This window comes from Phoxinus phoxinus (genome assembly GCF_949152265.1).
Source record: "Phoxinus phoxinus genome assembly, chromosome: 6".
Taxonomy (NCBI): Eukaryota; Metazoa; Chordata; class Actinopteri; order Cypriniformes; family Leuciscidae; genus Phoxinus; species Phoxinus phoxinus.
This window is the reverse complement of record NC_136881.1, coordinates 42,476,150-42,489,346: the sequence shown is the minus strand read 5'-3', so window position 1 is coordinate 42,489,346 and position 13,197 is coordinate 42,476,150. Positions and strand designations below refer to the sequence as shown.

The following is a 13,197-nucleotide window of genomic DNA, read 5'->3' as shown; positions in this document are numbered from 1 at the left end:
GCTTCGGGCCAATTTTCACGTCATAGTTCACAGGGCCTCGGGCCTGTTTTAGGACTATCCTTCTTTTTATATTTTAGACATTAATTAAAAGAAAATATGAGAAGTTGACGATGGAAAAACAAACATAGAACGACATTTTATAACCTATCACGCTGACATATGACTGACACATCATGACAGTCTGCTCACGCTCACGCACACGCACACACACACGCTCACGCACACGCTCACGCACACGCTCACGCTCACGCTCACGCTCACGCTCACGCACACACCGCCAGGGTCTCAGTGTCTCGGGCCAGGGTCGGGCTAGGGTCTAAGTGTCTCGGGCCAGGGCCGGGCTAGGGTCTAAGTCTCTCGGGCCAGGGTCGGGCTAGGGTCTAAGTGTCTTGGGCCAGGGTCGGGCTAGGGTCTAAGTGTCTCGGGCCAGGGCCGGGCTAGGGTCTAAGTCTCTCGGGCCAGGGTCGGGCTAGGGTCTAAGTCTCTCGGGCCAGGGCCGGGCTAGGGTCTAAGTCTCTCGGGCCAGGGCCGGGCTAGGGTCTAAGTGTCTCGGGCCAGGGTCGGGCTAGGGTCTAAGTGTCTCGGGCCAGGGCCGGGCTAGGGTCTAAGTGTCTCGGGCCAGGGCCGGGCTAGGGTCTAAGTGTCTCGGGCCAGGGCCGGGCTAGGGTCTAAGTCTCTCGGGCCAGGGTCGGGCTAGGGTCTAAGTGTCTCGGGCCAGGGCCGGGCTAGGGTCTCAGTGTCTCGGGCCAGGGCCGGGCTAGGGTCTAAGTGTCTCGGGCCAGGGCCGGGCTAGGGTCTAAGTGTCTCGGGCCAGGGCCGGGCTAGGGTCTAAGTGTCTCGGGCCAGGGCCGGGCTAGGGCCTAAGTGTCTCGGGCCAGGGCCGGGCTAGGGTCTCAGTGTCTCGGGCCAGGGCCTAGATTGGAGGCCCGTGCAGGGCTTTAGTAGCATGTGCTCAAAATGTGAGCACCGTCGAGTCTGAGGAGGCGGCAGAAACGACGATCTCTGATATTATGAATCCGACTGCAGTACCTATTTCGACCACTAGTCATTCTCACATACTGCACCTTTAAGTTTAGCGTGATTCAGGTTTGACTGTTAATCGACCTGATGTCCATGAATGTCCACAGTGTTTTATGGTCTAACGGTGGCGTAGTCACATGTGTCCTGCCCGTCAGAAGTCCTGTCTGAGAGATGAGATGGAAACTTGACAGTGGAGTAGTTAAGTTCATCAGAGGGGATGCTGGGTAATTGTGCTAAAGCATAAACAGAGGTGTTGTGCTCATCAAATACAGGAAAGACCGAACTGTTGTCAGGATGATCGAGTGTGTTACCGATCTCATCATAATCAGAGACAGTATGAGTGACCTGACAGAAGAGAAGAGAACAGAAGAGAGCAAACAAACGGTTAGATTAAAACCCACAAATAAAAGATCAAAATCAAACAGATGTATGATGAAACTCACTTCTCTATGTGGTTTCATATCTCGGTTGGGCAGAAGCTCAGTCGGGCCTTGAGCGACATCTCTGGGCTGCTTTCCTGTTTTGTGACAACAGATTTAATGTTTTGTTTTGTAGCTTTCTGATTTAAAGACCTTTATTTTGACAGTTTCGTGACACTGAAGTTCAGTTTGACTATGAAAATGAGAGGTAATATAAATGATTCGTGAGGAAGACGGTTACCTTCTTTCTTTTTTCTCCATCTGAAGTACATGACCAGTGAGAATCCAAACGCTGTCAGGATCCCTATCACCACCAACATGACGGACATGGTCAAACCTGGAAAAACAACAACAAAACCATGTGACTATGACTTTAAATGACCTATTTTTAAGGAAACTTGAGAAAAAACGTCCATTCAAAACTTTAAGCAACTGAACTCATCACAGCTGGTTCTGGTTTAGATGACACTGCATTATTAGATGATGAGGAATTCAATAACCCTGAAGGTGATGTTGATGATAGAGGAAACACAGATGTGACGGGGCTGATAGATGCACTCTCTTCCGGCGCTGGTTTGCTGGTGTAAACTGGAGCAGTTGTGGTTGGTTTCGATGTGTCTGAAGCACAAACAAACAAACAAACTTTGGTTTAAGGCGAGACACTACAGGTGAATAGGGTACAATTTTAAAATAATAGATATCACCATGAAACTTCCTCAGTTGATTACTTACACAAGTTCATAAAAAAATGTATTACAAGTTTTTGAAATTTGTATGTTTAATTATGCAAATTAGGCATTATCTCATTAAATATGTGCAATTTTGCATATATTTTTGGTAGATAGATCTGAACATATGATAAAGCCAGGTGCAAAATTCTTTTTTCATTTTGATTACACACAAGATGAAAAAAGATGTTCAGAGGGATTTCAGGATATATGCTTTATTACCTAGGAAATCAAAATATAGCCTACTGGATAGCCTTAAAAAAAAAAAAATTCGCCATTTTGTTTAATTAAAATGTCACATAAATCAGGCCAGGAATGATTTATTAACAAATCCCTCTGGTCATATCTTCAGAATACTGCTAAGTGTGTAACTGGAGAGTTTGGTGTACATCGGTGCTACATCGGCTGAGATGTTTGTACTGGAGAATGACAAAAAACTAATTTTGAGAAAAAGGCATTTAAAGATTTGTAATGTAAAACATCATACTTTTTTTAGTGGAAACAACTATTTACTGACACAATATCTCATCAAATCATTAGCAACAACACAAACCACCTAAATCACATCAAAACTTATAAACACAGCATTTATGGCCTTTAACTGAGCAGAAAAACAGTCAAAAACACACATCTGAATATCAGAGCGCGTCACGTGATGCATCTGAACCAATCACGCTGTCAGAAATTGACATCAGCCAATGAGATTTCGCTTTTAGAGTTAAATGCCTATTGTACTTTCACGATTGGTTGCTGATAAAAACAGCATTGTACCATAGACAGTATATAAACTGGACACAGCGACCCCATAGGTTTCAACGGAGAGAAGTGAAGTCAATTAGAAGCACTTACTTCCTGATCGCCAGGCGAACTGCGCAGGCTCAAACTGAGCTTGATGACGTAGATGTGACGTGAGCAACCTGTAGGTCTTCTAGTAGCTGTGCCGAGAGAAATCTGAATCATTCCCTTCCGAATCTCGCAGAGACTGAGAGCGTGAGCATTAGCTGTCCATGAGCTAGCAGCGGGAGCAACTTTATCACTCTCTATGGGCTTCTCCCTTGACTTTATGCCTCCACATCCCCCGATTGCTTGCGAGCTTCTCTGCCTGTCCATACGGTAATTTTTCGACTTGTGCGACAGAGTCGCGCGGGTATGACGCAATCGTTAGCCTATTTTTACAAAAACTGCTTCTACGGGGCCATAACGTAAGATACAAGGTAATGGAGCATTTTATACATTTTCGTGTTTCTTTAGAAATAAACAATGGACAAACGGTGTCTTTAAACGCCTCAGATGTAAAGTTATTCGCTGTCAAAGTGACGCCAAAATGAATGGGAGTCAATGGAATGCTAACATCAGGTGGGGGTCCGCTAGCCAATGGCGGCGCCCTGGGATGCTTCAGTGTCTTCCGAAACACTGCCCCCCTGCATTGTACAGAAGAGACAGAGAGCTTTCCAGCGGTGTTTGTGATGACGGGGAGACAGAGATCGAGGAGCAGAGGATTTATAATGCCAACTTATGTTGAATTTCTAAGAAATCTACTGACGCAAACAGACAAAGTGCAGTAAAATAAAGACCTAAAATGTATCTGAAAAAGACATGTTATTGAAGACAAATATCCCAAAATCTCAAAATTGACCAGTGAAAAAAAAAACTATGTTTTTGCCTGCCGTGTCTCGCCTTAATGGATGACAGTCTGCAGTTTATTGCAGGTATGACGGGAATTAAGCAAAGCTTTTTATATTTTGAGCATGCATTTTCAGAATACATATACAGTTTAATTTTCACAGTCTAATAGTGGCAGAAGATCATGTGATCTCTGTGTACTTTCCCTTGACACAGCTGTTAGTAACACTTCACTGATGTCAAGGGTGTGGTGCGAATACAGTGGTGTATGTGTGTGTATGTGTGACCAGCCATGTGTGTTTAGCATTTTCTTTAGTTAAAGACATCATTATTAGCCATGTAAAAAGGCTGATAGCATTTTACCATTATTAAAGATCAGATGTGTCACTGAAATCCACTTGTTCTTTAGTCCCCTCTCTCCGGCTCCACACCAGTATATCCCAGAATCCTCCAGTGTGAGATCAGTGATGGTCACAGTAAAAACTCCTGCAGGTTCATCATCTCTCAGAGAGAATCTGCCGGTACGGTGTGTTTCTGATGAAACTTTGACAGCCGATCTCTCACAGAGCGACGGGTCGCTGTCTTTGCAGATGAACTTGATCTTGTTCTTCAAATCACTTTTATAATAACATGAGATGTTCAGATGATCTCCAGTCACAGCAAACATGCGAAACACTATCAGAGCATAAATCAGAGATTTAATATCTCCAAGTCTCTTTATAGCAGAATGATGTCCATCCTTGAGTCTCAGATCTGTTATAGTGACAGTATGAGCTGCTTTATCAGATACGAGTGTAAATAATGTCAGCTATTCTATCACAGTTTATCACGGGCTGCTCCGCTTACACACACTGATGATGGAATTACTATAACATAAAAATATACCGGAAAGACCTGGACTTCTGAATCAGATAATGCCACTCTCTGACGAGCTGTTGAAAGTAACTGATTAGAAAAATATAAACACACACCTAAATTTTGAGGTGCAAGTTATAAAAAATGAAGTATCAAAAAAGATACTGCAAATCTCAAATTCATAGGCTTTATTATTATTTAATTTTGTTTAAGAATGATTGCCCTTGAAAAATGTTGGACGAAACAGTTTAAAGTCTAAGAATTTGAGTTGTGCAATATAATGTATACTTTGTGTTTTGAATGAATGATTTCTCCATAACTGAAACAGTGTGTCATGTGATGTGTCAGGAAGTTATTTGGGTCAGTGTGTGTGTTGCTGTGGTGTGAACACTCGCTCATGATCATCTACAGAGGATACTGTGGTTTCTGTTATCTCTCTTTACATCTTTACAACACGCGATACACAGTTCTCTCAGACACACACAGATCTCTCTAATGTTACTGATATATTAGTTATGATTATCTGTGTTTTACACCATATCTATGTGCATGTCCACTTCACTCATACTGAATATTCTGACTTACCAGGTTTAATTTCCAGGTAAATCTCTCTGTGTTTATCAAATATTCCCCATCCTGTACTGACAGAACACCAGTATTGTCCTTCATCCTCTGTTCTCAGATCAGTGATGGTGACGGTGAAAACTCTGGTAATCTTGTCGTCAGTCAGAGAGAATCTCTCGTCTTCAGCTGGAGATCCTGATTCAACAGGAATGTCTTTATCTTTCAGTATTTTACACTCTCCTCTGCAGAGATATTTATTATTTTTTTCATATCTAGACTTATAGGGACAGCGTATTTCAACTTTTCCTCCTTCATAACCAGAGAAGATCTCCTTCACCCCAGAAGCCAAGACTAAACACACAAGAGAGAGAAACTCAGCTCAGAGCAAACATGGACCTGATTGAGAACAGTTGCTGTTTTAGAAACACAGAATAAACTCTTACCTGAGATGATGAGCAGCAGAAATATGAGAAGTTTATGATCACAGATCTGGATCATTTTCTGCTTCATCTGTGAGCCGCTGGTGGCCTGTGTTATGAAGAGCGCTCGCTCTCTCTCTCTCTCTCTCTCTCTCTCTCTCTCTCTCTCTCTCTCTCTCTCTCTCTCTCTCTCACACTCTCTCACTCTCTCTCTCTCTCTCTCTCTCTCTCTCTCTCACACTCTCACTCTCTCTCTCTCTCTCTCTCTCTCTCTCTCTCTCTCTCTCTCTCTCTCTCTCTCTCTATGAAATACAGTGTTTGTAGCTCCCTCTGTTGACATCTTCATGGAATAAAATCAATCTTCCATTTATTCATTATTCAGACACAAATAAATTCAGTCTTTTAAGTAGATTTATGACTGGAAATATATTTAATCACTGATCATAACTAAGATACAACAAGCACCATTCAAAGATAACCTGAATATTTACTCACTTGGTGTCAGTGATCTAATAATGATATTAGTGTCCATAATGAGAGGATTGGCATTTCAATATTACTTTGGCATTGTCCACTTTTCAAATTATGTTTATATGTGTTGTTTGTCTGACAAAACTGAGAAAATGCAAAAAATGAAGAATGACAAAAGCGGCAGCAACTGCTAAACTGTTTTGCTGTTATGTCACATACAGTATACCAGTGGTGGGCCGTCAGGGTCAGCAAGGCCTTCTCTGCTGGCCTAAACACTATCAGAATCACTGACTTGCACTTTAATATATTTTTTCCATGAATGAGTATTAAATTATTCCCAATAGTCCATTATCTTAATGTCATAGCTTTTCTCTTGGTTGTGCTGCTTCCAGAAGTGTATGTTTATTTTAGTGCTTTTATCCAATCATATTTCAGCCATCATGTGTTGCCATGACCAAATAAATCTGCCTCGAGGCCTTCAGAATCGATAGTGCGGGCGCCTGTAGCTAAATGAATGGCAATGAAACTGTTGCTTTAACCAATCAGGTAATCAGTCAGATTTAACCAGCCAATCAGATTTCGATTAGACTCCAGCAGGCGTACAATAACGTCTGCATTTTCTCGTCCTTTGATTGGATGATCAGAGCGCGTACTAATATTACTGGTAGTCAGAGCTAGCTAACCGTATCTGTAGCAAACTGCATAAACTCAAATATATTCCTGTAGATTTAATAGTTTTTCAACCTACAAATTAATGTTTATTTCCCTCCTCAACCGCCAGCTTGTTCAATGTATCGGGAAAAATTCTTCAGCCTTATCCAGCTTATGCAGAGTCACGGATCTCTATCGATCTGTCCGGGTAAAAACAGAACTGACTGTAATGTGCCGTTATGCCTGCACTGATTTTGAAGGCAAAAGTCCCGCTGATCTCATTGATTTCGTTCAAAAATCTGTGAGAGCTTGTGTCAGCTGTAGATCATCATGTTTAGCGGTGACTGTCCCTGTGTCCACTGCTTCTGTCGAGCAGACACTCTCAGCATTGAAGCGAATTAAAACTTATGCCAGAAACACGATGGGACAGACTCGACTTTCAGCATTAGCCAGCCTTGATAGAAAAGGCTTATTGTTGGAACTGAAACGCACAGATAACCTGTATACCAAAGAAATTAGGAAATGTATTTTGTGTAAAAAATAATCAGTAGGTTTGGTGAGTATAATGCCCTTTTTGCCCCAAAAAATAAAAAATTTCATGTTAAAATTATGATCGAAACTTTTTTTTTTTCAAACATTAATACTATTGTAACCATTGAAGGACAAGACAAGGGAGGCTCCGTTTCTGAACTTATAATCGGAACGCAAGGAACACGAACACAAGCCGAACTCACTCGCTCGTTTCTCTCTACCCGGCTTTTTTCGAACTCCCCGCATTAACCCATTAACTGCCGGTGCAAAATAAAAACATACATTTCACAACAATTATAGAGTCCGTGCGCTGCTACACTATTATAAGTTATTAATTCAGGTTGGACACCATTGAAGGCCTAGGTGTGAAATGCACGGCCCGCCACTGGTCAGCTGTGTTGTGTGTTTACCTGTGTCAGCTGTGTTGTGTGTTTACCAGTGTCCGCTGTGTTGTGTGTTTACCTGTGTCAGCTGTGTTGTGTGTTTACCTGTGTCCGCTGTGTTGTGTTTTTACCTGTGTCCGCTGTGTCGTGTGTTTACCTGTGTCAGCTGTGTTGTGTGTTTACCTGTGTCAGCTGTGTTGTGTGTTTACCTGTGTCCGCTGTGTTGTGTGTTTACCAGTGTCCGCTGTGTTGTGTGTTTACCTGTGTCAGCTGTGTTGTGTGTTTACCTGTGTCCGCTGTGTTGTGTGTTTACCAGTGTCCGCTGTGTTGTGTGTTTACCTGTGTCAGCTGTGTTGTGTGTTTACCTGTGTCCGCTGTGTTGTGTGTTTACCTGTGTCCGCTGTGTTGTGTGTTTACCTATGTTCATTGTGTTGTGTGTTTACCTGTGTCCGCTGTGTTGTGTGTTTACCTGTGTCCGCTGTGTTGTGTGTTTACCTGTGTCCGCTGTGTCGTGTGTTTACCTGTGTCCGCTGTGTCGTGTGTTTACCTGTGTCCGCTGTGTTGTGTTTTTACCTGTGTCCGCTGTGTTGTGTGTTTACCTGTGTCAGCAGTGTTGTGTGTTTACCTGTGTCCGCTGTGTTGTGTGTTTACCTGTGTCCGCTGTGTCGTGTGTTTACCTGTGTCCGCTGTGTTGTGTGTTTACCTGTGTCCGCTGTGTTGTGTGTTTAACTGTGTCCGCTGTGTCGTGTGTTTACTTGTGTCCGCTGTGTTGTGTTTTTACCTGTGTCCGCTGTGTCCGCTGTGTTGTGTGTTTACCAGTGTCCACTGTGTTGTGTGTTTACCTGTGTCAGCTGTGTTGTGTGTTTACCTGTGTCAGCTGTGTTGTGTGTTTACCTGTGTCCGCTGTGTCCGCTGTGTCGTGTGTTTACCTGTGTCCGCTGTGTTGTGTTTTTACCTGTGTCCGCTGTGTTGTGTGTTTACCTGTGTCAGCAGTGTTGTGTGTTTACCTGTGTCCGCTGTGTTGTGTGTTTACCTGTGTCCGCTGTGTTGTGTGTTTACCTGTGTCCGCTATGTTGTGTGTTTACCTGTGTCCGCTGTGTTGTGTGTTTAACTGTGTCCGCTGTGTCGTGTGTTTACTTGTGTCCGCTGTGTTGTGTTTTTACCTGTGTCCGCTGTGTTGTGTGTTTACCTGTGTCAGCAGTGTTGTGTGTTTACCTGTGTCCGCTGTGTTGTGTGTTTACCTGTGTCCGCTGTGTTGTGTGTTTACCTGTGTCCTCTGTGTTGTGTGTTTAACTGTGTCCGCTGTGTTGTGTGTTTAACTGTGTCCGCTGTGTCGTGTGTTTACCTGTGTCTGCTGTGTTGTGTGTTTACCTGTGTCCGCTGTGTTGTGTGTTTACCTGTGTCAGCTGTGTTGTGTGTTTACCTGTGTCAGCTGTGTTGTGTGTTTACCTGTGTCCGCTGTGTTGTGTGTTTAACTGTGTCCGCTGTGTCGTGTGTTTACCTGTGTCTGCTGTGTTGTGTTTACCTGTGTCCGCTGTGTTGTGTGTTTACCTGTGTCAGCTGTGTTGTGTGTTTACCTGTGTCAGCTGTGTTGTGTGTTTACCTGTGTCAGCTGTGTTGTGTGTTTACCTGTGTCCGCTGTGTTGTGTGTTTACCTGTGTCCGTTGTGTTGTGTGTTTACCTGTGTCCGCTGTGTCGTATGTTTACCTGTGTCCGCTGTGTTGTGTGTTTACCTGTGTCCGCTGTGTCGTGTGTTTACCTGTGTCCGCTGTGTCGTGTGTTTACCTGTGTCAGCTGTGTTGTGTGTTTACCTGTGTCCGCTGTGTTGTGTGTTTACCTGTGTCCGCTGTGTTGTGTGTTTACCTGTGTCCGCTGTGTTGTGTGTTTACCTGTGTCCGTTGTGTTGTGTGTTTACCTGTGTCCGCTGTGTCGTGTGTTTACCTGTGTCCGCTGTGTCGTGTGTTTACCTGTGTCCGCTGTGTTGTGTGTTTACCTGTGTCCGCTGTGTTGTGTTTTTACCTGTGTCCGCTGTGTTGTGTGTTTACCTGTGTCCGCTGTGTTGTGTGTTTACCTGTGTCCGCTGTGTTGTGTGTTTACCTGTGTCCGCTGTGTCGTGTGTTTACCTGTGTCCGCTGTGTCGTGTGTTTACCTGTGTCCGCTGTGTTGTGTGTTTACCTGTGTCCGCTGTGTTGTGTGTTTACCTGTGTCCGCTGTGTTGTGTGTTTACCTGTGTCCGCTGTGTTGTGTGTTTACCTGTGTCCGCTGTGTTGTGTGTTTACCTTTGTCCGCTGTGTTGTGTGTTTACCTGTGTCAGCTGTGTTGTGTGTTTACCTGTGTCCGCTGTGTTGTGTGTTTACCTGTGTCCGCTGTGTTGTGTGTTTACCTGTGTCCGCTGTGTTGTGTGTTTACCTGTGTCCGCTGTGTTGTGTGTTTACCTGTGTCCGCTGTGTTGTGTGTTTACCTGTGTCCGCTGTGTTGTGTGTTTACCTGTGTCCGCTGTGTTGTGTGTTTACCTGTGTCCGCTGTGTTGTGTTTTTACCTGTGTCCGCTGTGTTGTGTGTTTACCTGTGTCCGCTGTGTTGTGTGTTTACCTGTGTCAGCTGTGTTGTGCGTTTACCTGTGTCAGCAGTGTTGTGTGTTTACCTGTGTCCGCTGTGTTGTGTGTTTACCTGTGTCCGCTGTGTTGTGTGTTTACCTGTGTCCGCTGTGTTGTGTGTTTACCTGTGTCAGCTGTGTTGTGTGTTTAACTGTGTCCGCTGTGTTGTGTGTTTACCTGTGTCCGCTGTGTTGTGTTTTTACCTGTGTCCGCTGTGTTGTGTGTTTACCTGTGTCAGCAGTGTTGTGTGTTTACCTGTGTCCGCTGTGTTGTGTGTTTACCTGTGTCCGCTGTGTTGTGTGTTTACCTGTGTCCTCTGTGTTGTGTGTTTACCTGTGTCCGCTGTGTTGTGTTATTTAACTGTGTCCGCTGTGTTGTGTGTTTACCTGTGTCTGCTGTGTTGTGTGTTTACCTGTGTCTGCTGTGTTGTGTGTTTACCTGTGTCTGCTGTGTTGTGTGTTTACCTGTGTCCGCTGTGTTGTGTGTTTACCTGTGTCTGCTGTGTTGTGTGTTTACCTGTGTCCGCTGTGTTGTGTGTTTACCTGTGTCCGTTGTGTTGTGTGTTTACCTGTGTCCGCTGTGTCGTGTGTTTACCTGTGTCCGCTGTGTCGTGTGTTTACCTGTGTCCGCTGTGTCGTGTGTTTACCTGTGTCCGCTGTGTCGTGTGTTTACCTGTGTCCGCTGTGTTGTGTGTTTACCTATGTTCGTTGTGTTGTGTGTTTACCGGTGTTTGCTGTGTTGTGTGTTTACCTGTGTCCGCTGTGTTGTGTGTTTACCTGTGTCCGCTGTGTTGTGTGTTTACCTGTGTCCGCTGTGTTGTGTTTTTACCTGTGTCCGCTGTGTTGTGTGTTTACCTGTGTCCGCTGTGTTGTGTGTTTACCTGTGTCCGCTGTGTTGTGTTTTTACCTGTGTCCGCTGTGTTGTGTGTTTACCTGTGTCAGCTGTGTTGTGTGTTTACCTGTGTCCGCTGTGTTGTGTGTTTACCTGTGTCAGCAGTGTTGTGTGTTTACCTGTGTCCGCTGTGTTGTGTGTTTACCTGTGTCCGCTGTGTTGTGTGTTTACCTGTGTCAGCAGTGTTGTGTATTTACCTGTGTCCGTTGTGTTGTGTGTTTACCTGTGTCCGCTGTGTTGTGTGTTTACCTGTGTCAGCAGTGTTGTGTGTTTACCTGTGTCCGCTGTGTTGTGTGTTTACCTGTGTCCGCTGTGTTGTGTTTTTACCTGTGTCCGCTGTGTTGTGTGTTTACCTGTGTCCGCTGTGTTGTGTGTTTACCTGTGTCCGCTGTGTTGTGTGTTTACCTGTGTCAGCAGTGTTGTGTATTTACCTGTGTCCGTTGTGTTGTGTGTTTACCTGTGTCCGCTGTGTTGTGTGTTTACCTGTGTCAGCTGTGTTGTGTGTTTACCAGTGTCCGCTGTGTTGTGTGTTTACCTGTGTCCGCTGCGTTGTGTGTTTACCTGTGTCCGCTGTGTTGTGTGTTTACCTGTGTCAGCTGTGTTGTGTGTTTACCTGTGTCAGCTGTGTTGTGTGTTTACCTGTGTCCGCTGTGTTGTGTGTTTATTTGTGTCCGCTGTGTTGTGTGTTTACCTGTGTCAGCTGTGTTGTGTGTTTACCTGTGTCAGCTGTGTTGTGTGTTTACCTGTGTCAGCTGTGTTGTGTGTTTACCTGTGTCAGCTGTGTTGTGTTTTTACCTGTGTCAGCTGTGTTGTGTGTTTACCAGTGTCCGCTGTGTTGTGTGTTTACCAGTGTCCGCTGTGTTGTGTGTTTACCTGTGTCAGCTGTGTTGTGTGTTTACCAGTGTCCGCTGTGTTGTGTGTTTACCTGTGTCAGCTGTGTTGTGTGTTTACCAGTGTCCGCTGTGTTGTGTGTTTACCTGTGTCAGCTGTGTTGTGTGTTTACCTGTGTCAGCTGTGTTGTGTGTTTACCTGTGTCCGCTGTGTTGTGTGTTTACCTGTGTCCGCTGTGTTGTGTTTACCTGTGTCAGCTGTGTTGTGTGTTTACCAGTGTCCGCTGTGTTGTGTGTTTACCTGTGTCAGCTGTGTTGTGTGTTTACCTGTGTCCGCTGTGTTGTGTGTTTACCTGTGTCCGCTGTGTTGTGTGTTTACCTGTGTCCGCTGTGTCGTGTGTTTACCTGTGTCCGCTGTGTTGTGTGTTTACCTGTGTCCGCTGTGTTGTGTGTTTACCTGTGTCCGCTGTGTCGTGTGTTTACCTGTGTCCGCTGTGTTGTGTGTTTACCTGTGTCCGCTGTGTTGTGTGTTTACCTGTGTCCGCTGTGTTGTGTGTTTACCTGTGTCCGCTGTGTCGTGTGTTTACCTGTGTCCGCTGTGTTGTGTGTTTATCTGTGTCCGCTGTGTTGTGTGTTTACCTGTGTCCGCTGTGTTGTGTTTTTGCCTGTGTCCGCTGTGTTGTGTGTTTACCTGTGTCCACTGTGTTGTCGATGTCTCGAGAGAAAAGAAAGCACAAAGTGACTGAAGGATTGCCGTAAAGCAGTATCTCTGGTCGTATGATGTGTATGACGTCTTTGACATTTTAAAAGACTTTTTAAAGCAAATAAGTGACTCTAAAAAATCTAACACCCAGCAATGTGTAATTTCTTAGCATCTCCTTTCGAATACAACATTCAAATTACTAGACAAAAAAATTATATCCTGAGAAAAGTGGATTGTGAGGGGTATAGCTCCATAGACCTCCATTCATTCTGCACTCGTCCTGTGAGCGCCCTCATGTGGAGCCTTCAAACAAACATGTTAGTTGATTATCCACAGCTAGAGGGTCATGTTTTCAGGTAGAGGAAATAATTATGAATTAAATGATTAATTAAATATGATTACTTCATAATATTGGAAAGGAAATAAAAAAGATGTATCAGTATCGTTTTATTTTAAATAACATGGCAAGACTTCTAGTCACAGGTGTTTGTAACGTAGTCCACTGAGGCAAGT

General features: G+C 44.4%; 1 protein-coding gene across 2 annotated transcripts; it reads right to left on the bottom strand.

The window, feature by feature from the left end:
• Window positions 1-856: 856 nt before the first annotated feature.
• On the bottom strand, window positions 857-5,895 carry LOC307001036 (CMRF35-like molecule 8). Of its 2 annotated transcripts, XM_079617135.1 has the most exons (7): window positions 5,653-5,895; window positions 5,231-5,560; window positions 4,154-4,465; window positions 1,878-2,057; window positions 1,681-1,776; window positions 1,464-1,537; window positions 857-1,365 (listed from the first exon to the last, which is right to left on the bottom strand). In XM_079617135.1, exons 1-7 carry the CDS (start codon window positions 5,717-5,719, stop codon window positions 1,132-1,134), a joined length of 1,293 nt encoding a protein of 430 aa, XP_079473261.1. In that variant the 5' UTR covers window positions 5,720-5,895; the 3' UTR covers window positions 857-1,131. The 2 variants fall into 2 exon arrangements, with proteins under 2 accessions (XP_079473261.1, XP_079473262.1); XM_079617136.1 differs by lacking the exon at window positions 4,154-4,465 and having other exon boundaries at window positions 5,653-5,833.
• Between the last annotated feature and the right edge of the window lie 7,302 nt (window positions 5,896-13,197).